A 27,402-nucleotide genomic window follows, 5' to 3' on the forward strand; every position below is an offset into this window, starting at 1 on the left:
GTTCAGGATACTGGTCAACAGAGGAGTGCTTGGCTAGCATTCAGGAGGTCCTACACTTAATCCTCAACACAAGTAAATAAATAAAAATAAGTAACTTGGCACTAGGCACGACAACTCAGGCTTCTAACACCAGCAACTGGGGTCCAAGGAAGGAGGATCCTGAGCTGGACATCAAAGTGGGCTGGTTATACTAGTTTGCAGCTAAGTATGTCTTCAATAACAGTCTCTGCACATAAGAACTAAGTTATTTGCATTTAGTAGGAGGACATAGATATGTGGAGATGGACATAAATAAAGCATTAGAATTAGGCACTTGATCATGGTGGCCATGACTGCTTACCTGTTGCGTACAGATAACAGTGGAAGACAGTTGGAAGGGGCGGCATGGTCTGAAGTGGGATGATTTGGATGAGGGTGGTGGCCATGAGACTAGAAAAGCAAACCTGCAACCCTGTGGGGAAAGAAGCCAGCGGCTTGCTACGCTACAATGTGTGGCACTTCAGGCTTGGGGAAGCAGCAAGGTGACCAGACGGATCACAGGAAAACTGAGAGGAGGGAGAAGTACGAGGGCGATATGTGTTTCATTCCTTTGTACATCAGTAGACTATCCGAATGGGAGCTCCCAGGTAGTAACGGATACTGCAGACCTGGAGCACGGCTCAGTGGTTAAGGGCACTTACTGCTCTTGCACACTCACAAACTGGCTTTAACTACAGTGTCAGGAGAGCCAATGCCCGCATCTGACCTCCTTTCACTGTCACTGCATAGACATGTGCATGTATGCACACTCACAGTCACATGAAATAAACATTTTTAAGACCAGGGTAGTTTCCATGTAGGAGCTGACCCCAGCTTACTCTGTCCAAGCTATCCACACTAACTGTGCTTCTTGACGAGTCATGTCGTCCATAGCTAAGACCGAGTTAATTGATGATTTTTTTTTTCCTTTTTAGTGTTTTGAGACAGACAAGCTTGGAACTTATTATGTAGCCCAGCCCATAACTAGAAATCTTCCTGTCTCAGCCTCTCATGTGGTGGGAATTCCAGCATGTGCCACCATGCCTCACTAGACTAAAGACAATCTTTCTTATTTTCTTTACTTTTGGAAAAGGACCTCTTTGAGGAAAAAAAAAATCAAATAAATTTCTCCAGTACAATTTTAAGTAGACTGGTCAGTGGGCAGGGGCAAGGACGATGGTGGTGGGTGGGCAGGCATCCCAGGAATCAGTGAGACCAACTACTCAGCTGGACTACAAAGATTATCTGCCAAGTAGCCCAACTATGGAAGCAATAGAAAATGTCAGCTGGGAAGAGCTAAGGATGAACTCTACTTGCCAGAGCACATGAGGCTAGTACTGTGTTCTACAAAAGAAACCTTACGGGAGGTTTAGGAGGTGTTACAACCTCGGCTGAAGAGAAAGGACGTTAGGGTCACACCAACCTCAAGTGACATTCTCTGCTGTGCCCCAGGGTTCTTATCCTCTACCCAGCCAGAGAACAACTGCTGCTCCTTTTCTCAGCTAGGTTTGATTGAAGCACGTCATGGGCTATGTATTAGGTACTGTATTAGAATTATCAACCTCAAAATCTTTCATCTAATTAGCAGACTCAGGTTCCAAGCACAAGGAAGAGACAGCAAGCCAAGATAGATGCCAACCTTTCTGAGAGCCAACCCTAGGGAGTCACAGAAGAGTTAAGGCAGGGTCACAGACCTGGCACCACAGAACATTCTGAAAACCAGCAAAATGACAGGACTGGGTCCTGGTGTGGGGGGGGAGGAGCAGTAGCCACCTAGGAAACAGAACTAAGTGAGTTTTCTAAGTTCCACTCTCTTGGCGATCTAGCTCCCCACCCCTCTGCCCAGCAGTTGTCAGTGCCGGACACAGGCAGCAGGACCGTCACTGTGGGGCGGATAAGAGCAGGAGTGCAGCAACTCTTCAGGAGCTCTCTCTGTCAGGACAACTGAGAAAGCCAGTGCTTAGAGAAGGGTGCTCCGGCCTGGGGCAAGCACACAGTATCAAAACGATGGAGTGGAGTTAATACCACGTAAGAAATTCTCCACACCCAAAACTGTAAGAAAGAACATACACAACTAGCAGCTACCAACTTGAAACTGGAAAAAGGCTAGTAGCAAGCTAAAAATGTAAGAAAATATAGAAATAAGTTAATGGCCAAATTTATTAAAAACAGAGAAAATCCCCTAAACTGGAAAAGAATTATAAAACCTGAATCTTTGAAAAATTGAGAAAAATTATTTGTTATGTTTCTGATTATGAAAAAACCACAAAGATGTATAAGCAATAAAAAAAAGTAAAAATGAATATATAACACAATTTAAGAGAAAGGAAATGAATATTTTCTTTCTTTCACTTAGGGCTAGAGAGATGGATCAGTTGTTAAGAGCATTGTCTGTTCTTCCAGAGGTCCTGAGTTCAATTCCCAGCAACCACATGGTGGCTGACAACCATCTACACTGGGATCTGATGCCCTCTGTTGGCTTGCAGGTGTACATGCAGATACAGCACTCATATACATAAAACAAATTAATTAAAAAGATAAAATTTTAGCCAGGTATGGCAGTGCCTACCTAGCTCCAGGATAGCCAGGACTACACAGAGAAGCCCAGTCTTGAACCAACCACACCAAACCAAACCAAACAAAAATAAAAAGTTTAGAATGGTTTCTACATGGGGGGTGGGGGTGGCGGGGGATTGTGATGGGGGAAGTACCAGCGTTAGAGAGTGAACACAGCCTAGAGTTCTTCCTAAATGCTCTCTGCTTTATTTTTGGAAACAGGGTCTCTAACCGAACCTAGGGCTTACTGCTGACTGGCTAGCCTGGCTGCACTGCAGGTCTCAGGGATCCTTCTGTCTGTTTCCCCAGCATTAACATTATACAGGCATGTGCCCTAAGTACCCAGCGGCTGCTGGGGATCCAATCATGATTTTCTTTGTTTTCCCAAGACAGGCTATCTCTGTGTAGCCCTGGCTTTCCTGGACTCGCTTTGTAAACCAGGCTGGCCTTGAACTCAGAGAGATCTGACTGCCTCTGCTTCCCCAGTGCTGGGAGCCACCACACACAGCCCCCAACCCAGATTTTCATTCTCACCCGGCAAGCACTTTACCAACAGAGCCATCTCCTTAGCCTGTGTGGGTACATTTTACCCAACTTCTAAATAGTAAGAATTCCAGTCACATCAAAGTTGATAAAGAAAACAAGGGAAAATTGAGCAATCGCCCTCTTTCTCATTTGGCTCCTGCTGGTGAAAGCCAGGGAGAGCCTCGAATGTGCTCCACACTCTACTACTGAGCGATATCCAGGCCTCTGAGAAAGAACTATCTGAGGTGCATTACAAGTAGGAATCTTAAACATTAGGTAACCTTACACAACACACACACACACACACACACACACACACACACACACACACACACACACACACACACACACACACAGGGTCTAGAAGGTTTAGCCCAGGAGTGAATTAGGTAACCTTCAATGCAGCACTGCTGCTAGGGCTGCCTTAACCACAGCCCTCGTCCCCCGATCTAGCTTCTGATCCCCACAACTCTTACATTCCTTCATCCCACCAAGCTGGGATTATTACTTGATTCTTTTTTCTTTTCTTTTCTTTCTTTTTTTTTTTTTTGAGACAGGGTTTCTCTGTGTAGCCTTGGCTGTCCTGGACTCGCTTTGTAGACCAGGCTGGCCTCGAACTCACAGCGATCCACCTGCCTCTGCCTCCTGAGTGCTGAGATTAAAGGTGTGTGCCACCACGCCTGGCTCTTTTTCTTTTTCTTTTTTTTAATTTTTATTTTATGAATTTGGGTGTTTTGCCTGAATGTATGTGCCTCAAGTGCATACAGTGCCCCCAGGACAGAGGACGCATCAGATCCCCAACAATGAGGTTGCAGACATTTGTAAGCAGCTACAAGGGTGGTGGAAATTGAACCTGGGTCCTCTGGAAGAAGGACCCATCTCTCCAGGCCCGTTTGATTCTTATGTGATGACTTCTGCTCTGAAGCCGCCTTTGCCCTACAGTGATGCCTAGTCTGGGCAGCAGCACGGTAAGAGAGGAGCCTGGACGGCTCTGGACGTGCACAGCTGAATGTTGGGGCTGGTCTGGAGCTACTATGTATTCAAATGTTAACTGCTTGCCCTCCACCATCCTTACTGTCCCATGAGCAAATTCTCACATATCTAAAATGATATCATGTAAACCCTGACTCCCAAATTAACCCTAATTGGATAATAAAAGTTGCTGACAGCCAAGAGGGCAGGGAGTGGGAAGGACAGACTTCTAGGTTGGGAAGAAGAAAGAGGAAAGCCTTTTTGCCAGGAGACATGAGAGGAGACAGCTGTGACTATGGGCTTGGAAGGTATAGCTGGCCACGAGGCTGGATGGGGCTAGGTGGTAGGTAGGGTTAACTTATATGAGCTAGCTGAGAGTCTGCCCAGCTAAGGCCTGAGCTTTGAAATATTAATAGGATTTGGTGTCTTTATTCATATGGCCTAAGGGCCACCTTGGGTCTTAGGCTTTTTCACCAGGAGACATTGGCCTTGGATAGCAAGTTTCTCTTTTTTTTCAATGGTCACGGTTCAGGGCTCAAAGATCATAGGAATTATTCCTAGCCTTCTTCAATGGTATACTATTTTGATTTTTTCTTTCTAGTCAGATAGAATTCATTTCAAACCAAATCTTTTTCTTTTCTTCAGGGAGGGGAGTAGCAGGGTTTCATACTAGCTCAGGTTGGCCTAGAACCCACAATAACTCTCTTGCTCAACCTCCCAAGTGGCAGGATTACAGATGTTGAGTTACCATGCCCAGCTTAATATTTTCTAACAAATAATATAAAGTCAACTCAATTAACAGATGACATGCTAAGTCTTTGGCTATCAAAGAAAACAAACTGTTTATGGATATACTGTCAGATATAAGTAATTGTGTTCTATTACTGCAGCAGTATCTAAGCCAGAATATTAATACTTGTATTTATGTCATTCTTCAATTTTCCTTATCATGGCAGAAATTCCAGTGCAGGAGAACAGAAACTGGGTTTATGTAGCATAGAAACTGGCGGTAATTGAGGAAAACAGTCTATGTAAGGGGAAAAGGCTAATAGAGAAAAATTAACTACTATTAATTGTTAACACTCCCTACTGTCTCAAGGTTAATGTAACACCACCACCCTCCAAAAAAGTTGCCTCAAGATTCAGACTCTTAACTCTTAGAAAGACAATCTGCTGCTTCATTTTATTCAAGCCCTTCTTGTACACCACCCAACATGCTGTTTTGTTTATAAGACTTGATTATAATTTAGCCAAATGACTAAATTTATTCAGATTGAACAAGCTACAATAGGAAATGTTAATTCAAGCATAAATTTAATTACACACAAAAACTTACAGCTGTTTTAATCAAACTTAATATGTGACTGAAAAAGTCCCTCTACAAAGAGCAAAGTAACTCCTCCATCCATGTACAATTGGAAAAACCAGCAACTAAAGACCTCCAGAAGAGGAGCACTAAGATGTAGCCAACCAGCTGAGGCTCTCCCTGATTTACATCTGAGAACTGCCATTTTTACTGTAATGCACAGGTCACCCATTCAAGAAATATTTAAGGAGCACCAGGCTGTAAAGAATTTCCTATAAAAGACAGAAGTAGAGCCCAGCACTTGGGAGGTAGAGGCAGGTGGATCTCTGTGAGTTTGAGGCCAGCCTGGTCTACAAAGTAAGTCCAGGACACACAAAATACACACAAAAATAAGCAAATACTAGCAATAAACTCGTAAGGGGGAAAATGTGTGCCATGACATATGTGTGGAGGTCAGAGGACAGACAGACAACCAATGGATCCTCTTTTTACCCTGAGCTGGTTCCAGGAGCTGAACTCAGGTAGTCAGCTTTGCCTGGCACAGTACTCTCAACCAGCTGGAGACAAACAAGCAATTTCAGGAAGTCTACCTCTGCAATAGGAGGAGTTCTAAAATCTACATAGACCAGGGATGTAGTTCAGTGTGTGAGTGACAGGTTAGCATGTACCAGGCCCTGGGTTTGATCTACAGTACTGCAAAAAAGTCAAAACAAAAATTAAAAAAGAATTAAAAGTTAAATAATCAATCTATAAATGTATTCCCTGGGAAAAAAAGAAAACTTAAAAACACATGAAAGAGCCGGGCGGTGGTGGCACACAGCTTTAATCCCAGCACTCAGGAGGCAGAGGCAGGCGGATCGCTGTGAGTTCGAGGCCAGCCTGGTCTACAAAGTGAGTCTAGGACAGCCAAGGCTACACAGAGAAACCCTGTCTTGAAAAACCAAAACCAAAACAAAAACACATGAAAGCCTGCCCTGGGGCAGCAAGATGACTTAGCAGGTGAAGGCCCCTGACCCCAAGTCTAACAACCTGAGTGTGACCTGTAATCCGGAAGGAGAGAACCAACTCTCCAGCCCCTGTGCTGAGCACCTGGGGTCAGCTCCCTGCACTCATAAGGCAGCACAACTGCCTGTAACTCCAGTTCCAGGGGACTCAATGCCCACTTCTGGCCTCCTCGGGCACATACACAACGAACATACATCCATGCAGTGAGAACTCATAAGCATAAGATAAAAATAAATGACTCTTTAAAACAACAAACAAGCTAGGCATGGTGGTGCACGCCTTTAAATCCAGCATTTGGGAGGCAGCGGCAGGCAGATCGCTGTGAGTTCGAGGCCAGTATGGTCTACAAAATGAGTCCAGGACAGACAAGGATACACAGAGAAACTCTATCTTGAAAAACTAAAACTAAAACAAAACAAAACCAAAAAGAACCCCACAAAAACAAAAAACAAACACAACAATGAACAAAAAACATGTTGGGGGAGGCTAGGGGAAGGAGGGGAAGCTGCAGTTGGGATATAATACACAAGATAATTTTTTAAAGCAAGTAAACAGACAGAAAACAACAGGGAGCTGGAGAGATGGCTCTCCATCTGGCTAAAAGTTCTTACTCTCTTGCAGAGAGAGTTTGTTTGAGTCTGGTTCCCAACACCAACACTCAGGCAGCTCACAACTGCCTGTAACTCCAGCTCTGTGAGATCTGACATGTTCTTCCCTCAGGCGCCTAGACTCTCATAAGTGCCCATTCCCCGACACACACACACACACACACACACACACACACACTCACACACACACACACACACTTACAAATAAAATCTTTTTAAAAAGAAACAAGATTAAAAACCTTATTCAGCATCTTCTTCAAAGCATTTAAATAAACCGTGTGTGCAAATTTGTGGGTTTTAAAAAATATTAAGCCGGGCGGTGGTGGCGCCCTCCTTTAATCCCAGCACTTGGGAGGCAGAGGCAGGCGGTTCGCTGTGAGTTTGAGGCCAGCCTGGTCTACAAAGTGAGTCTAGGACAGCCAAGGCTAACACAGAGAGACCCTGTCTCAAAAAACTAAAAAAAAGAAAAAAAAATTAACTTTATTTGTGTGTGCGTGTGTGTGTGTGTGTGTGTGAGAGAGAGAGAGAGAGAGAGAGCAGGTGGGGGGGGGGGAGGACGAATGTTCGAGGTCAGAAGAGTCAATTTTCTCTTTCCACCCTTAGCTGGGTTCTAGGATTTGAAATTGGGTTGTCAGACTTGCCAAACAAAGTACTTTGAAAGGTGCTAGAGACAGACGAGCAATTTCAGGACGTTTACCTCTGGAACATGAAAACAACTACATGACAATTTACATAGTCACTAACAACTATCAATCAGCCCAAAAATTGGCAGGTCCCCCCAAAGAACAATTAAAGCACAGCATAGTTTTTTTAAAAACCTTTATAATCATATGATATATATTGAAGCACAATAAAGTTATTATTACTAAAAGGCCCATGCATACTTAAACATGCAAACCTCTTCAGAAAAAACAAAACAAAACCCATTCTATAGGTATTGTAACCCTTCATCCTGAATGAAACAGATTAGTAAGTGTAACAACTTAAAAGCCACACTCAAGCCCTATCAAGAGACAGCACCAGCAAAACCCATTTAGCATGCTACTGACATGGATCAGTGATTTGACATGCTATTTTTTTTCACAGTCAAGCAGAAAAAAAAAAAACAACCAACATGTTGTTGTTGAACAGAAACACAACACAGTCAATTCAATGAGATTTTTTGATCCTTACTACTTATCAGAATTTTTGGTACTAGTTTCAAAATCAAATACAGAATCCTTAGAAGATTTTATTTACAGACACACACACACACACATACATACAGCCTTCTTGGATAATAAATGCCATAGTCTCACAAGTGTCCATCTCCCAACACACACACACACACACACACACACACACACACACAAGTCTAACAGCCTTATTGGATAATAAATGCCATAAAGGTTCACATAGCTTTTTGAGCTCTATGAGATTGGAAAGCTGATCAACACATCAACACGGACAATTTTTTCAAAGCACGATACAGGTCACAGGTTGCCAATGTCGGTAGGAGGTAGTTTTTGCTATTTCTTGATTTGAAAACTTATTAATCACCAAACTATCTCCTTCAGAAATGAAAACAGGATACTGATACATTTAGCTCATTAGTGTGTGACGATCTTTCTTGACACCTGCTAAGTGCACACCTTCTGAAACATCAATGTTTCAAGCAGGAGTTAAAGGTATGATGTTGGGGATTGGTCTGATGTATTTTGATGCTCATTCCTGCTTACTGTCTCTGTGACCCACCTTTTGACCAATAAAAGGCCACCCCACCTGGGCAGGGCAACTGAGATAGGTGTGGCTAAGGTTCCTGGGCTTGGAGAGACAAAAAATGCTGAGTAAGAGGAAGAAGTACCAGAACAGAAGAGAAGGCTGCCGGCTGCCATGGCTTAGATGGAAGAAAAGCATGTGGCCAGCATGGATGGAGATTTGGCACAGATGAAGAACATTAACCAAGTATTTGAGATTATTGATGGGTGGTAGCTTGATAGAAGTTATGAGATACAGTTGCCATGGGATTGGGGCAGGTATCCTATTCGTGTCCCACTATGGGAAGTAGTTTAGAGAATTAATGTCTGCCCTGTCTTAGGTTAACTAAAACAACTTGGCTTATTTTAAAATATAACAAGTCTGGGTCTTGATTGATTGCTAGCCGGGCATACTAATAATACAACACAACAGTATGATTTAATGGAAGACATAAGTGGACATGTTCAAGAGAGAGGGACATCACTGTTCTGCTGGGAGTTAATTACATAAAAAGTACTAATGGTTACTAAATAAAGGTCTGAACTGGGTGTGGTGAAGCTGCCTGTAATCCCAGTACAAGGCAGAAGTAAGGAGGACCAGGAGTTCAAGGCTAGCTTTGGCTACTGTCTCAAACAAATAAGGCTGGCAACGTGCATACACGTTTGTATGCAATTTTGCTGCCGCATACAGAACGAAGCAAATGCTTCCAGGGTTAAATTTTCTCTACAGCGCCAAACCGAAAGGGCCATATATGAGTCTTCGGGAGAACACTGGGCTAAAATAAGAAATAACTAACTTCAAGGAGGTGCACACCTTTAATGCCAGCACTAGCAAGCAGAGGCAGGTGGATCTCTGATTTTGAGGTCAGTATCGTTTACAGAGTATGATCCAGGACAGCCAGAGCTACACAGAGAAACCCTGTCTCGAAATAAGACAGAAACACAGACGGAAAGAACGAACATCAATATTATCACACTTAAACAACAAAAACAAAGGCCAGTGAGTCGGCTCAGTTGGTAAAGGCATTTAAATGCCCAGTACGCCTGGCGACCCCGGTTCAACCCTGAGACCCATGTAGTTGTGGATGGAGGGAACCAACTCCACAGAGCTGTCCTCTGACCTCCACTCGCGCGCCCACGTCTATCTAGACTATACTCACACATTAGCAATAAAGTTCAAAACCAAAAATAAAGACAAATACAAAGGAGAAACGGAACAAAAATAAGTAATCCACTAAAAAGCAGTACAACAACAACATAACAAACTGTACGCAAAGAAGCCGAATCCCAACGTCCAAGCTTTGGGCATTTTTTACAGGGCGGAGGTTTCGGGACGGGGGCGTGAAAGCTTCAAACGCTTTCGTGGGTCGGTGACACCTGTACTGACCCGGGCCGGAGGTGGCCTCACAGGAGGGCTCGTCGGGCTAGCGCTGCGCACCGAGGCTGGACCGGGTTTTCCCCGGCCCGAGCACTCACCTGAAGCGGCCCGAGGCTCCGAGACACGCTGCCCGCCGCGTGGCGGGGAAAGAAGTCGGAGCCGCACAGCCGAGGCCCGCGGGAGCCGCAGTTCCAGCTCCGCAGCCAATTTGAAGTCAAACCCGGCAGGCCCACTTAAAGCAGTGCCCACTGCCAAGCCCGCACCCGCGGGGCCACGCCCCGGAAGTGAGGCTCCGCGGGCGTGCGCGCGCAGGCGGAACCTGCGGAGGGGCGTGGCCAGGCTCCGGGTGCGTCTGCGCAGTCCGCGCGGCTAAGGACTAGGAGTAGGCGTGGCGAAGGGCTTGGTGCTGCCTCTCCTACTTCAGTACTTACCTTGTGGACCTAAATATCTCTTCCCAAGGCTCTCACGTTGCATCCTCATAGAGTTTCACTAAGTTGCTCTGAGGTTAGGAGGTCAGGGGCTCTCTTACAGGTGAGTGTCAGTGGTCAAGCAGTTCGTTTATGACAAATCTTGCTTTAGAATCCGGTACTTAGAATATGTAACCTGGGACCCATGCTATCGTGTAACACGAATACCCTCAAGACACGCTACCGGTGGAATTTTATTTTTTAAAAAGGGGACTATCGTTTTAGTATAATCATAAAAAGTAGTGTGTGTTTCACGGTTTGCAGATACGTACTAGACAGTGCTATGGGGAGAAAAGAGTCATTGACACATTTCCCTTTCAGGGTACAGGTAATGTATTTCACTTTCTAACATTAAAACATGCCAGCCATGGCTACTTGCCTTTAGTCTTAGTGCTTGGGCAGGTTAGATGGATCTCTGTGAGTTCCAGGCCAGCCAGGGCTACATAGTCTCACACACACACACACAAACGCACACACGCACGCACGCACGCACGCTCACTTGCTCGCTTGCAATTCAGGAAAATAATTCCACTAGCTCAATAAATACAAATACATTTTTCTAGATAGAGGGGTCAGGCAAGCATAGAGCTTCATCTGTAGCTGAAAATTACGCCAAACTTCTGATCCTTTTGTTCCCACCTCCATAGGGCAGTAGTTAAAAATATGCCCCGCCCCATGTGGTTTGTGGTGCTAGAGATCTAACCCAGGGCTTTGTACATGCTAACGAACTACTATAGGAGTGATACCCCCAGCTCCTAGTGCAACAAATACCTAGAACAACTACCTCCTTCCAAACACAATTCTGGCCATTGCATTTACAATGGCCAGAAAACATTGATGTCTCAAGAGTTTGGAGCACTTTTTGCTCTCGTAGATGACCTGGTCACAGGGTCACAAGGAGAGTCTCTGTCGTCATCCAGCCTCAGATCAAGAGGTGTAAGCACGCACTACGAGAATCCAGCTCAGAGATCCCCTCGCTGATACTGGCAGGCACCCTGCTGAGTCACTGTCCAGAGCCCAGAGCTAACAGACTTGCTACTGAGTCCACATCAAGAGCTTGTCACATCCAGTACCCGCAGCCTCTTTCCTGGATCCGACCTGAGAATTGGAACCTGCCTTCAGGCTCCTGCTATGATCTCTCAACCCCCAAAAGCTGGAAGAGGAGGCTCCATTCTCTTTAGGGAACCATACTGTGCTGTCTCTCTGTAGTACTGGGTCCTAAGCTCTCCTTGGACTCCCATGCCATTCTTTCCCCCATCTGTCTGTCCATGGCATAACTCCAATTAACTCCTTCATCCCCAGTAATCTGTGCTCTTTTGAACGACCGGCTCCATTCAAAACCTATTACCGAAGACCATTTTTCCCCCTGCTGAGCAAACTGAACCTTCCCCAGTAGACAACCTAGAGTTATGCCCAGATTGTAAACCCAGGAAGATGCTTTGGGTATCTGGGTAGCAGAATGAATGGTGAAACACTGGATGCTGGGGACAGTAGCCATCCATGCCTCAAACATATCTGGCAACCTTTATTCCCTTTTTGAGAAACAAGCAGATTGGGAACATTTGAAATGTTTCGTGTTCAACTGATTTGAGAGAACATCGAAAAATTATAATTATATATATAATATAAAAATTATATTCAAGGCCAGCCTGGTCTACAGAGCAAGTTCCAGGACAGCCTGGATTACACAGAGAAATCCTGTCTCAAAACACCAATGTGTGTGTGTGTGTGTGTGTGTGTGTGTGTATTGTTGGGTTTGGAGTGGAAGCCGAGAAAACTCATTTCAGATCTAGAAGCTTAAAATGAAAGCTTTATTTTCTGAGCTCAGGGAGGCAGCCAGTTTGGGATCTGAATCTTGTCCTTGAGGGGAAATTGTATTGCATATTTAAAGGTAAAAACTGCAATTATCTCATACAGAAGGGTGATGGTGGAACAGGGTAGTCAGCTCTGACTCAAGTTATTTTGCTAACAAAGTTCTCGCTGACCTTGAAGGTGTGACTGGCAGTTGGGAGCAGCTGGGCTTATGGTTGGGGAATTTCTGCTGATTAATAAAGCCATAGGGTATGCTGATCATAAACATAGTTTATGGTCAGCCTGACCTTGTATAGAGATTCTTTTACATCAGCAACAAGCTGAGATGATGTGGCTGGTGGGCCTAAAATATCTATAGTTATGCTACTCAAATATATATATAAATATATATATTTATATATCACCTATACACAAACACACATACTTTTTTTGTTTTTGTTTTCTGAGACAGGGATTCCCTGTGTAGCCTTGGCTATCCTGGACTTGCGTTGTAGACCAGGCTGACCTCGAACTCGAGATCTGCCTGCCTCTGCCTTCCAGAGAGCTGGGATTACAGGTGTGCACCACCATGCCCAGTGACATACATACATACATACATACATATATTAATGATACTAATGTAGAGTTTACTTAGGGAAATGTTTTAGAGTCTGGATGGGACAGCAAACATGTGTCTACCACTCAGTAGGTAGAAACAAGAGCCTCAGAGGTGCAAGGCCAGCTTCAGCTCCCTAAATTCCAAACCAACCTGAGTTGCATGAGAATGAATCTTAAAAAAACAGAAAGAGAGAAAAATTTTAAAATGGTATTACAAGGCTGGAAACTGGGTAAGAGGTTAAAAGTACTTGCTGTTCTTTCAGAGGACTGGAGTTGAATTCCTAGCACCCACATTAGGCAGATCAAAAACTACATGTAATTCTAGCTCCAAGGGACCCAACACCTTTTCCTGGCCCCTTAGCACATGTATATACATACATTGTTTTAAATGTATAAAATAAAATGGAAAGCCTGGTATGGTGGTGCACACCTTTAATCTCAGCACTGGGGAGGCAGAGGCAGGCGGATCGCTGTGAGTTCAAGGCCAGCCTGGTCTACAAAGTGAGTCCAGGACAGCGAGAAACCTTGCCTCGAAAAACCAAAAATAAATAAATAAATAAAAATAAAATGGAAATATAAAGGAACACATTTTTAAATACTGATTTTTACTTCCACTAGAGAAAATGAAATGTCCCCTACATCCTACTATAGCTGATTTGTCTTAACTACACAACTGTACTATCATTGTTATACACGTATCAGTTCCAAAGCATCAAAGTTTTTAATCATAAATTTTCTAAGATTAAACAAAATGGAAATTGAATGTAGGAAACTAGGCTGGAACAAGGATGACACCAGTAGACATGCTAACACAGATGGGCAAATCTCATGGGGCCTCAAACCTAGACAAAGAGCTATAGGTAAGTAAGCAATGTTGCAAGTGGGAGAAAGTCTTTCCCAGGGAAAGCACATTAACTGGTTATCCAAAAAAAGGTCCATCCTGAAATCATATACATACAATAATATTATATGGACTGAGCAGGTTGTATTTATTTATTTAGGAACAAACACACAAGGAGGGCATACATTGCGAATTGGAGGGAGGAGTGATAGAATTCTTTCTAATTTTTAAAAACTTAAGAAATTAAAAAGAGAAAAAAAAAGAAAAGAAAAAAAAAGAAAAAACAAAAAAACCTTAAGAAATTATATAAAATTAAATTCTCAAAAAAAAAAAAAAAAAGGTTAAAAATTGGGATAATAAAATGGCTCAGCAGGTAAAGGTGATTGTCTCTAAGCCTGATAACTGGATCCGATCCCCAGGAGCCATGTGGCTCATAGGGAGAACTGAATCTCACAAATCCTCTGATCTCTCATGCATGCTGTGGCATGTGCACACACATACACACAACACATAAATGTGAAGGGGAGGTGGAGAAGAGAAGGAAAGAAAGAAGGAAAGGCAGGCTGCTAAGATTGCTTAGTGGGTCAAGGCTCTTGCCACCATGCTTGAATGTACAAGTCTGAGCTCAGCACCCACACAGTCAAGGAGAGAGATGAGTCCTGAAGCTTGCCCTGTGCCCCAAGCACGTGGGCCCCGCCCCACAAAGCAAAGTGGAAACAACGTGATTCAGCTCTCCACACATGGTTAAAAGATCTGAAGTTTTTATTATCCCAGCAAATGTTACACTAGAGGAAATGATTAGGAAAATGCATATGGATTCATTAAAAACAGACTCATTATTTGTTCTATTACATTCAGAGATATGCAAAACAGTTGTTATATTGCAAAGCTGTAATTTTTCCCTAGCAAAGCATTATTTTATAAAATGGTAGTGTTGGATTGATTCCATTTTAATACAAAATACTTATATACATAATACAATATAAAAGTAAACTGGGTAGTGCCCTCCACAAAGGAATATACTAAGGCACTTTACAAATATACCAATAGGTTGACCCAAATTACACTTTAGATTAAAAAAAAAACAGACTGTTTTACTTTAAATATCAAAGGGATTCTTTTGTTCATTATAGAAAATTTTCTGAAGTACCTTGGGTAACAGCAGCAGCATTATCTAAAAACTCCTCCCACTGTGTTTCTACTTTCTAACATATTAACTCAAAATAGAACATTTCCACTCACAGTTTTGCACTTCTCAACAGCAGAAGGTAATAACTTTTTTTAAAAAGTCAATCTCAAAGTGACTTCTTAGTCATACATTCTATAGTTTCTATTACAAATAGGAAGATAGGACAGATACAGCAACAAGGCCTGCCTCAGGATGTCACTGAACAATACACAACAGTATGTACAATTACATAACGCGTTTTATAAATACTACTGATACGCATCATGGGGGCGAGAACACGAGACGGCCAGTTTGAGGGAGAGCTTGGAGAGCAGTGTCTTTGCCCGTTTTAGTTAAGAGTGTCCAGGTTTTTACGCTGTTCTCGTTGTCTTCTCAGAAAGCACCAGCTTCTAGGCTGGAAGAACTGGATATAGTCAGGGAGTAAAATAACCAGTATGCGTCTCCAAAATAGTAAAATTGTGTATAAAATACTAAAACCACGGATACCAAATGCTTGTCTACTGCCTCAGACAAATGTGTGGAAGGACATAGGACCTGTAGTGTTTACATCTGAGGAAGCGTGGGTGTGGGGAGGAAGAGACAGCACCTCAGCTGTCCTGCAGTGTGAACACGATTAAGCTGGTTTTCTATTCTATTGCACCATAATCCAGGAGTAAAACCACTAAATGAAAATGCTGATCTGAGTGAAGAAACCCAGAGAACAAGAGGGCTATCTTAATAAGAGGGAGCCAAGTCAAACATTCTTGAATACATATGTTTTGCATAGGATTTTTAAAGACTATTCAACTGCTCTGTGCTTTAAAGACCGTTTAGTGATAGCACATTCTCTTATAGTTCTCATTAGAAATCTTTCAGAAACACAACATTTCAGTGCCCTCAAAATAGTGTTTAAAACATGTCAGTGTAGTGCCAGTATTCACAGGGTCATCACATCGCACGCTACAAACCTTTCCAATAACAAGTCATTATTTATAAATGTGCTCATCTGAGTACTGTGCAATAAATAAAGTTCTCAGTTTAATATAGCAATTTACTTATAGGATTTAGGTCTTTAGCCTGTTGTCTGTGAGGTTTTATCACATCCAGGGTCTCCTCAAAATGCATGCAGCACTTTCTGTGTATGTGTTGATATGCTCTTTTTTCCACTAGGGCCAGAGTTCACAAAGCCTTCATCTCAAAAGAACTAGTAGCCCCAAGGGCACACTCTTACACTGTAACAGGTTCTAAGCTCAACATGAAAGAGTAAGCTAGTAATTTTTTTCTTTTTCTCCAATTCAACCAAATAGCTTTGCCTTTAATTTTACTATACTGTACTGTACTACGGTTTTAAACAAATTGTCTTTTAGGAGAAAGCTGGATAGGTAAGTATCATTCCTATCCAGTAACATTGTTTGATAATAAAATGAAATAATATACAAACTTTACTAAGGTCAGAATACAGCCAAACTCTTCCTAAAAGATGTTACTATGCATTTTGTAATGAATCCACAATTGTTCCTTAGAACATAAACATTATAAAAATAGGACATAAATCTTTAATAACTTAGGAGGTCTTAACTTTCTAAACCACTTTGTATCTTCTAATTAGGAATGGTCATCCCAATTAAGAGTTAATTAATAATTATTTTTAACCAATTAATCTACTCTTAGGTATAATAGTGCCAAACAGTTACATTTTCCTTTGCCAACAATTCATGCTGTAGCACTGTTCTGAAAGAGGACATCTACAGCACTGATAATACAATCAAGATTGGTCACTGTACTTCAAAGGTACCTTTAGGGGGCAGGGAGCTAGGGATTGAACCCAGGGCTTTGTGTATGTTAAGCAAGTGCTCTACTACTGGGCTATATCCTCAGCCCCTGGAAAAAGTACTTTCTTAGTGAGTATATCCACATAAATTCTAATCCAAATTTTATAAACTGAAAATAACTTCTTTGCTTAGGACATGGAAATTTTTCTTCTAAGCTTAAGATAAAAATATTACAGACCCTATTTTTCAGTATTTGAAAATTCAGTTTATGGCAGTGGTGGCTCACACCTTTAATCCCAGCACTCTGGAGGCAGAGGCAGGCGGATCTCTTTGAGTTCAAAGCCAGCCTGGTCTACAGAGGGAGTTCCATGACAGCCAGGGCTACACAGAGAAACCCTGTCTCAAAACAAAACAAAACAAAACAAAACAAAACAAAACAAAACAACCCAACAAGACAAAAACTGGAAGCAGCATTAATACCAATAGGGAGACAAAACTAGTAGTGCTCTGGCTTCTTTTAAAGCCGGTAACTGAGAGAAAAATTCTAGGTTAAAGATGTATGTGGGGGGAAGGGGTAAACTGCATTACTTCTGGTGAACATGTTGCTTCTGCTCGCTCTCTGTGGTTCCAGGTAATGCCTCCAGATTAGCATTACCTAGGAATACTTCAGAAGCAATGGCTTGATTTCTTTAGCTTATGGTGATCTAAAACCAAAGTTATAAGGGAACTATGGATATGTTTCATATTTGGTTAAAGCAAGATAAAAATGTCTTTCACAAATCTTCAAAAACTCTCAAATTTTAAAATTATTTAGCATATATACAAATAGATACCAGGCTTCTCTTTTTAAACAGAGCACTATTTTTTAAGTACTTTAAGTACCAAGAACTGACTATAATACTCAGTCCATAATTTACTTTCCTTATAACAATTTATTCTAAATTATTGAATTAAAAGGGTGGAATAAATTAACATTTTAAAACAATTTCCCATAATTTAGGAAAATAAAATATTGTACACAGAGCAAACTCTGTCACATTTGCATAATCTTCTCAAAACCTCAAAATACCCTGCATTTCAGGCCTTTCTGTAAATTCTTACAAATGTCTCCTAGAGTGTTAAACATACACTAGATCACGGTTTTTTATATCAGCACCAGTGTGTTGATCATCTTCATCAGACTGCTGCTCTGAGCCTTGTGAATTCATATACTCATATTCAATAGGCTTTGGATAATTATATGGGTAGCCATTGTCATCAAAAAACCTCCGGAAGGTGAACTCATAAAAAGCATGCTCAGGGTGCTTCCCGTTTTTATACCATCCGTTCAGAGTGTCGCTGATGCTTTCCTCTTCATTGCCATCACTCCACAACTTATCAGGGTCAACAGGGTCAAAATTGGACGTATCTGTGGGGTGCGTGATTTTAGGGATGTACGAGGCAGACTGCTGCCTCAGATCACTAGAGAAGTCAATGGTCTTAAAAAATGGATGAGCCTTTATTTCATCAGCACCATTCTTCCCAAGGCGGTCTTCTGGTCCTCGGCAAAGTTTGATGATGAGGTCAGAGGCTTCAGGACTCAGCTTAGACTGAGGAGGGATGTGAAGCGAAGTTTGCCAGTTGATAACCTTTAGAGAAGAGTTTTAAAAATTAGGGAGAGATGAAAAACAACAACTTCCCAAGGTTTATGCCAAACGTCTTACTGGGTTACTTGGTTTTCTGAATAATTTGAATGGTATTTTACCTTTAGTAATAAGTAATTTTCTCCTATCCTTTCCTCTTGAGAAGACTCACAGTAAGGTTGTTTTGTTTGATTTTTGCTTTTTGTTTTTTTTTTTCAAGATAGGGTTTCCATTCGTAGCCATGTCTGTTTTGGAACTCACTCTGTAGCCCAGGCTGGCCTTGAACTCATACTGATCTGCCTGCCTCTGCCTCCAGAGTGCTGGGATTAAAGGAATGTGACACTGCTACCTGGCTGGCTGTTTTATTTCTGAGACAGGGTCTAGTAGCCTTGGCTATCCTGGCACTCACAGAAATCCACCTCTGCCCATCAAGTCCTAGAATTAAAATTGTGCTAGGCTTAAAATTCAAAATCTGAAATAACTTTAAAATACAAAAATCTTTTTTTTTTAAATTTATGTGTATTGCCTGGATGTATGTCTGTGGGTGTCAGATCTTGGAGTTAAAGATAGCTGTGAACTGCCATGTGGGTGCTGGGAATTGAACCCGAGTCCTCTGGAAGAGCAGTTAGTGCTCCTAACTGCTGAGCCATCTCGCTAGCCCCACAAAAATTCTTAAAAGTTGATATGTTATAAATAGGAAGCTCTATACCTGCCTTGTATTGATTGCATCCAAAAAGAACTGACAGGGAGCTGGGGCTACAGCTTAGTAGTAGAGCACTGGTTTAGCAACCCTAACACTCAAGAAAAACAAACCAAACAGCACTACAACTATTATATAAAATTACCTTCAGGCTATTTAATATATGAATGCATGTTTCATGCTTACATCCAGGAGCTGTTCCTAAGAAATCTCAGTGTTTGAAGCCAGATAGTCTATATGGTGAATTCCAGTTCACCAGGGCGACAGACTGTCTCTACATAAAACAAAATCTGAAAGAATGTGAAATACTCCTGTGTCAAGTGTTTTGGGAAGATGCCCTTTTAGGTCCTAGAGCACACATAAAGGTCTGTGGTGTAAGGGCTGACAGTCTTCTGTGCAGGTCCTATACCTTACCTTCATTTGTGTTTCTAATGGTGTTTGTGCCAAGAAAGGAGGTTGTCCCACCAACATTTCAAAAAGAATAACACCAACACTCCACCAATCACACAGCTGTGTATAGCCTAAAGGTACCAAAGTTATATAGTTATTCACAAGAACACTCTTAGAAATGCTCAGAATACAAATATTAGCATTAAGTCAACAATTTATCATGCAAAATGAACAGTTTTATATTAAACTTGAAAGAAATAAGTTGTATTCTAATGTGAGTTTGGCTGATTTAAAAGACCACAAATTATTTATGAACCAAATACATGCTTTACCTGTCCGTAGTAGCACTTCAGGTGCAATATAATTGGGAGTCCCAACCAAAGAATGTGCTAGGCATCGCTGGTGCTGGCGTGCAGCCCTCCGCTCTAGTGGCTTTAGCCTGTCTCCACATCGACAGTTAGAGGGATCTCCCCATTCGTTACTGAAATCCATGCTGTCTTGCCGTGGATGATCCCCTGTACAAAGCAAGAAGGACATAAGTACACTTCAAGTTTGTCTATCAGGATTAAAGCTAAAAATACTTTCCCTGAAGTGATGCTCAAAGGACACCAAATCACTGGCAGCATTACTATCACTGATGACAGCCTGCTTGCTGAGGTATCAATAGAAAAGTTTTAAAATAGGAAAAATTGTAAACGCAATACTTTATTCAAAGCTAAATGATAACAATGTAATGAGTAGGTAGGAGAAAGTATCTCATTCAGATTACCCTGCTGTTTTTTCCTGGGGGTAGTTTTAAACACATTTGATCAATTTGGTCAATTCAACAGATGGAAATAAAGTCTTCACTCAGACACTCTAACAGGGAAGAAGCATAGCAAACAAACATACATATAAGAAACACAGCGAAGGGGCTGGAGAGACAGCTCAGAGGTTAAGAGCACTGTCTGTTTTTGTAGAGGCCCTGAGTTCAATTCCCAACAACCACATGGTGGCTCACAACCATTCTGGCAATCAGGTATATATATGTAGGCAGAAAACTGTATACATAATACATAAATCTTTAAAAAAGAAAGAAAGAAATAAAAGAAAGAAACCTAGTGATGATGGGTTGGGTGGCTCTCAGCTGCTTAAGTGCTTTCCTAGGCCTGGGTTCCATGCCCAGAACTGCAATAATTTGGCTTGGTGGAATACACCTGTAACCACACCACAGCTTTGCTGGCTTCTTGTAATTCTTCTTCTTTGTAAGATTTGAAAAATCGTGTGCATACGTGTGGGCATATGCACAAGACTGAGTACAGTGCCCTCAGAAGTCAGCAGCCTCAGGTTGGCTTGGAGCTGGAGATACAGGCAGGTGTGATCTAATGACATGGGTTCTGGGAACTGAACTCGGGTCCTCTCCAAGAGCAGTGTGCATTCTGAAGTGCTGACCTATGTCTCCAGCCCTGATTTTTTTTTTCCATGTTTCTCATAACCCAGACTGGCCTCAACCAATGCTATGTAGCATGACTTGAATCTCAGCACGTGGGAAACCTCGGTGAGTTCAAGGAGAGCCTGGTGTACATAGTGAGGTCCAGGAAACAGGAGTTAGGTAGTAGTGAGCTTGTCTTGAAAACTAAACACAACCCAGCAAGACAGCCAGTCCTCAGGACCTGAGTTTAGTCCTCAGGAATTATGTGGTAATTGAGAGAAGCAACTCCAGCAAGTTGTCCTTGATTTCCACATGCACACATGCACAAAATAACAGTTTTTTTAAACCAAGAATTAAAAAACAAAACAAAACTCAGTTGGTAAATCGACCATTGCACAAGCTTAAGCCCTGACTTTGGATCCCTAATACCCTATAAAAAGCAGGTGCTGGGACCCCACCTGAGGGAAGGCAGAGACAGGGGCTGTGGAGAAGACTCAGCTGGGAAAGGGGCATTCCTCCAAGCCTGACCACCTGAGCTGGATCACTGGAGCCTACATGGTAGAAACAAAGAACCAACTCCTACTAGTTGCCCTCTGATCTCCAAACATCCTGCCATGTACAAACTGTATCCATAGACAATTACAGCATATAAACATAAGTAAAGATTAAAAGATAAGATTCCTGACATAGACCTCTGCCCCCACATGGTCATATAACTACATGAACTGTACATACACCATGACTACATACACATGAAAGGAAAACCCAAAAAACTCACAATGATGATATGAGGGTATACATGGTGGTAGACTCAGGGAGAGCACATGTTTAGCATGGAAGTGGCCCAGGGTGCCAGTCCTCAGCAACACACACACACACACACACACACACACACACACACACACACACGGCATGGCATGAATTTGCAGCCCCCTTTAGTATCTGCTATACAGAAGGCAGAGGCAGGAAGATTACTTGAACTCAGGTACTCAAGACCAGTCTAGAGAACACAGAAAAGAAGACACACTGAGTATTCTATAAAGACAATTCAAGTGATGAGACAATGTGACTTGACAGTTACATTAGACTGGATGGCAAAGGTGCCTGAATGAGAAAGTAATATTTGGTAAAATGTAAAACGTAAGAACTCAATCATGGGGCTGGGCATGGCAGCACACACCTTTAATCCCAGCACTCAGGAGGCAGAGGCAGGTGGATCCCTGTGAGTTTGATGCTCGCCTGGTCTACAAAGTGAGTCCAGGACAGCCAGGGATACACATTGGAAACCTTGTCTCGAAAAACAAAAAACAAAAATCAAAACAAGAAAAGAACTTGATCATATGAAAGTCAAGACCAGGCTTTCCACAAAGAAGCAGTAACAGAAGGCAGTCCAGTGTGGTTGATAAGGGAGAGAAGCAAGGGCGACACACAGATCTACAGTGAAGACACAGCAGAGTCTGAAGCAAGGGAACAAAAAGATCTGCTACATGGTTGAAGGAAGAAGCCCCCACAGTATATGGAGGCTGTAGCAGGAAGAACCCTGCTGCTGTGCTGGGGAGAGTAGACTGTGGAAGAACAGGAGAGACAGGCCAACTAGGCAACTGCAGGAAGCTTGGCTGAGGACAGTAAGGTTGGAGCTGCAGAGGCTCAGGCAGCTGGGCAAGGGTCAGTGCTACAGTGTTCCAGAACAGAGAAGGATGGAACTGGGCAGACAGCTGCGGCAGTTCTGTAAGTTTTCATAGCTACTTGAAATGTATTGGAAACAGGAGAGACCATTTCTAGAAAGAGAGACATGAAAGCCATTAACACATATAGGGTATTTAAAACCACTTATGTATCTGAAATTAACCTAACTGTAATAATCATCTGGAAAATGTCATTAAACTATAGTTCCTGGGGGCTGGAGAGATGGCTCAGAGGTTAAGAGCACTGTCTGCTCTTCCAGTGGTCCTGAGTTCAATTCCCAGCAACCACATGGTAGCTCACAACCACCTCTATACTGCCCTCATCTGGATGCAGGTGTACATGCAGATAGAGCACTCACATACATAAAATAAATATTAAAAATAAAATGTTAAAAATATAGTTCTCATTTCCAGAGAACATTTTTCAATAAAAAGTCCGGGACAGAGCTTCAGATTTCTATTTTTGAGGAGAATCAGAAATAAGAGTTAGATATGGGAGACCTCTTACTTCTGTCCACTGACTGTGCTGGGTGTGGAAGAGGGTACCTTTAATTCCCAAACTTGGGAAGCTGAGGCAGGAGAACTGTGGGTCTGAACTCACCCTAGAATAGCCTATGCTATGTAGTGTACTCATCTCAAAATTAAATACATGAAAAAGAAGGAAGGAAGTCAATGTTCTTGTGCTCACAGAAAGCGAACCTTAGAGGATGCTTATAAGCACTAGGTTAGACTATATGTAAAGCACCTGGGTTATAGTTAAGTATTTAACAAGCATTAGGTCAACTTACACTTCCATTAGCGCTTGAAGGATTCTTGGTGAGGCAGTTTGGTAGAGATAACATGGGCCCTGTAATCAGACAAACCTGGGTTCAAATCCTAGCCCTTACACTTAACTTCTGTCTGACCTTGGACAAGTTACTTCTCCTAAGTCTCAGGTCTTCATTCTGCTTCAGTGTCATATGAGTTAAACAGAATCATGTGCATGTGGTTAGGGTTAAATAGGTTGTTTGACAGTCATGTACGGAACTCTAAATAGCAATAAAAACAATGGAAAAACCTCAAAAACAAAAGTAGTAAGCAAAAAAGAATACATAGAGAATTATATTTAAATAGTATCAAGAATGGGAAAAATGAAGTGATATATTGCTGACAAATATAACACACAATGCTATAGAATATGAGGTCCAGGCTTAGTAGCACAGTTGCATAGGAAGCTGAGGCTGGAGGAACCCAAGCTGAAGGCTTGTCTGAGCTACCTGGTGCAAGTTCAATTGTAGTCTAGGCAACCCACTGAGATCTCGTTTCAAAATAAAAAATATAGGTAGTGAGGCTATACCTCAGGTGTAGAGTACTTATCTAGGAGGCAAGGGGCCTGGGAAACAACAGCAGCAGCAAATTTGAAAAAAGAACAGATTACAAAGTTATACATAATGGATGTCTCTGGAGGAGAGAAGGGGAAATAACAATTAAGGGCATCTAACAACTACTATTGGTTATCTTGGTGGGCAGAGAAACTTTATTTTAAAAGTATTTTAAAAACTGACACTTTTTTTTTTTGAGACAGGGTTTCTCTGTGTATCCTTGGCTGTCCTGGACTCACTTTGTAGACCAGGCTGGCCTTGAACTCACAGTGATCCACCTACCTCTGCCTCCCGAGTGCTGGGATTAAAGGCATGCGCCACCTCCGCCCAGTGAAAAACTGACACATTTAAAAAGTGACAAAGTTTTGTAGTAGTTACTTTTAAATTTTTAATAATATTTAGAAGTAAACTTTATACACTCTTTGACTTTATAAATGTACATGCTTAAGGGATTCACCTAAATTTAATAAGAGAGTTAAGAACCAACTTATGTCTACTGGTCTCATTAAGTGTCGAAGCCATCTTAAATTGTACTACATAAATAAGTGATATTATGGTGAGTTAAATGGAAGCTCACTTACCACTCTGGTAGTACTTGGAATCATGTGTCCATCTGAAGCCAGTGCACAGACCAAAGTCAGTCAATTTAATATGGCCATCACGGTCAATCAAAATGTTATCAGGTTTAATATCTCTATGGATAAAACCCATTTTGTGAACACTTTCAACTGCACAGGTAAGTTCTGCTATGTAGAATCGTGCCAGATTTTCTGGAAAGATGCCCATTCTAATTAATAGGCTCATCATATCACCCCCAGGAATGTAGTCCATCACAAAGTACAAATTGTCCTTATCCTGGAATGAGTAATACAAGCGAACTACCCATTCATTGTCGGCTTCTGCTAGAATATCTCTCTCAGCTTTAACATGAGCCACTTGATTTCGAAGCAGAACATCTTTCTTTCGCAGAGTTTTTGTTGCATACAGAGCTTTAGTATCGACTTTTCTTGCTAGACAGACTTCACCAAATGCTCCTATTCCTAATGTCTTTATCTTCACAAACATAGACTTGTCCATTTTAGCCCTTTTAAGACGAATATAGTTAGACTCTTTCTGGCAAAGCATCTTTCTCATTTGATCCTGGGCATCTTGAGATAATCCAACCTAGGTAAATAAACTAGAGGTTAAATAAGGAATTGTATTGAATAGTAAGACACAGCTTTAAAAAAACAGTTCAGGCATATTTTTGAAAGTTAAATGCATAATGATTTTTAATAAAGCATGTTAGAATTCTAGAATGTATTTCAGAGAAAAATTAATGATCAAAGTCAAGCTTAAGAGATAGTAAACAATATGCAAGGTGAGTAGAATATATGCAAATCCAGCTGTGGAGGGCAAGAAGAAGGAGGGCACCAACAGTCAGGCTTCTATCCCTCTCTAAAGCACTCAGGAAATAGCTTCCCCATATACAATAAACAAGTGCCTGTGTCCATGCATTCAACTCTCTCCATGCATGGGATTATAGGATTAGAGTGCCTTCACTACACCCTTTCTGTAGAATGTCTAGCCTCAGATATTTTCCCCCTGATTTTATCTTTCACAGGAAGAAAAATTTTCACTCATTCCTGGTGCAATCATTCTTAAAAACAAAATAAAAGAGGAGGGGGGGGGAAGAAAGGAAGGAGGGAGGGAGGAAAGGAGGGAGGAGGGGAAGAGAGAGAGAGAGAGAGAGAGAGAGAGAGAGAGAGAGAGAGAGGCACAGGGACAGGGACAGGGACAGGGACAGGGACAGGGACAGGGACAGGGACGGAGGGAGGGAGAGACAGAGAGCAAGGAAACTAATAAATGGCTCAGCTGGTAAAAGCACCTGTGGCCAAGTCTGACTCTCCCAGTTTGATCCCTAAAACCCACAAGAGGACAAAACCAACTCCTTCATGTTGTCCTCTGACCTCTACATGTTCTCAGAGGCTAAAAAAATTTACAGAAGTCATGGTGACCTTCGTTTTCTTTCTCAGTGAACACCATGAGACTCCTAGTGCACCTCTAAGGGACAACTGTGCTTCTTATTTTACTATTCTGAAATAGTTTTTTTAAAGTTATTGTGAATAAGGACATTATCAACAGCCAGGTAAACACAAAGGTCAACTTCTAAGCAGCAACAGAATACCTGACTTAGAAGGCAGGGGGTTTCATTGGCTAGTAAAGAATTCACTAAAGTTTAAAAGGACAAGACTTGGAAAAGTAGAGCCTAATTTTAGAAATGCAAGACTAATTTCAATACAGCAACCTTATGCTTCTGTTAGGATGTGCATTTGCATGCAAAGTCTTTTCAGAGTGGTAGCATGCCAGACTTAGTACAGAACTCTTTCTCTTAAAATCTTACTTGCCTACACAGTAATGGAGGCTACAGAAGTCAGCAAAGCTTCCAACACCATGAAAGTTTAAGTCAGCTATTAGTGAAAGTGAAGAGGAAAAAGGAAAAATAAACTAAGAAAATACACAGACAGACTTTAGTAAGAAATTCTAAGAACAATACAAATAGAATTTGTGGTATTTCTCATTTAACACAATTATTTATAGTAAGAAAATAGTGTACCGAACTATAAAGTGAGACTTGAAAAAATCATTTTCTTTCATCACGAAAAGCAGAATCTTCGTACACTTTTGAGTGGTCGGTGTAGAAGGGTGGAGGATTCAAAGCTTTGCATTCTGAGCATATGATACAACCATGATGTGACAGCTCTACCATAGTACCAAAGACATCTGCATGGGAGCAGAGTGTACCCAACCTAAAGGGAGGGCTCAGTACTCTGATCTCCTTCATGCACTCAACAATTTCAGCATAATTTCCTCAAATATAATTAGAAGAGGAAAATAATTGTGAAGTGATAAAGACCTTTTTTTCCCCTCTTTTTTGCCCCGCCCTCCCCAAGACAGGGTTTCTCTGTGTAATCGTCCTGGCTAGCCTTGAACTCACAACAGATCTGCCCGCCTCTGCATCCCAGGTGATGGGATTAAAACCGTGCACCACCACCAGCCAACTGACAATTTTTTAAAAAGTTTTTTTTCCGTGTGTGTGCCTTGTTATGTAGCTGTGGTTGCCTGGGAAGCAACAAGGCTGACCACTGGCCTTTGCCTCCTTAGTATTGGGATTAAAGGTATGTACCACCAGGCATGGTGATATTGACACTTTCTTTCTTTCTTTCTTTCTTTTTTTTAAATCTGAGACAGGGTTTCTCTGTGTAGCCTTGGCTGTTCTGAACTTGCTTTGTAGACCAGGCTGGCCTTGAACTCACATTGATCCGCCTGCCTCTGCCTCCCAAGTGCTGGGATTACAGGCGTATGCCACCAGACACTTTCTAATAATGCGTATGTGAAGAATAAACACCAAATTCTCAAGTAAAAAGCAATGTTTTTTATATGTATAAAACTCAGGCTTTCTCTTCCTCTCACTTTTCCTGTCTCTGTCTGT

General features: G+C 41.9%; 2 protein-coding genes and 1 long non-coding RNA gene across 7 annotated transcripts in view; 1 reads left to right on the forward strand and 2 right to left on the reverse strand.

Moving 5' to 3' along the window:
- Positions 1-10,388, reverse strand: part of KATNA1 (katanin catalytic subunit A1) — a 29,706-nt gene extending 19,318 nt beyond the window's left edge. For both annotated transcript variants that reach the window (XM_084777995.1, XM_084777994.1), the window contains exon 1: positions 10,203-10,388. The gene's annotated coding sequence lies outside the window, so the exon portion shown is untranslated. The remainder of the gene's footprint in view (positions 1-10,202) is intronic.
- A 98-nt stretch (positions 10,389-10,486) lies between these two features.
- The window catches only part of LOC311595365, a 40,018-nt gene continuing 23,102 nt past the window's right edge, over positions 10,487-27,402 (forward strand). Inside the window, exon 1 of the long non-coding RNA XR_014778414.1 lies at positions 10,487-10,635. This is a non-coding gene — a long non-coding RNA (uncharacterized lncRNA). The remainder of the gene's footprint in view (positions 10,636-27,402) is intronic.
- The window catches only part of LATS1 (large tumor suppressor kinase 1), a 36,898-nt gene continuing 24,061 nt past the window's right edge, over positions 14,566-27,402 (reverse strand). For 3 of the 4 annotated variants that reach the window (XM_084777982.1, XM_084777983.1, XM_084777984.1), the window contains 4 exons: positions 24,512-25,094; positions 19,806-19,988; positions 19,498-19,604; positions 14,566-18,389 (listed from right to left, as the gene is read on the reverse strand). In XM_084777982.1, coding sequence (XP_084634108.1) covers positions 17,880-18,389; positions 19,498-19,604; positions 19,806-19,988; positions 24,512-25,094 — 1,383 coding nt within the window. In that variant the 3' untranslated portion in view covers positions 14,566-17,879. Of the gene's footprint in view, positions 18,390-19,497; positions 19,605-19,805; positions 19,989-23,333; positions 23,417-24,511; positions 25,095-27,402 lie in introns of those variants that run through there. The other variant, XM_084777985.1, reaches the window with a different exon arrangement.

Source organism: Acomys minous, assembly GCF_964271855.1.
Source record: "Acomys minous genome assembly, chromosome: 3".
Taxonomy (NCBI): Eukaryota; Metazoa; Chordata; class Mammalia; order Rodentia; family Muridae; genus Acomys; species Acomys minous.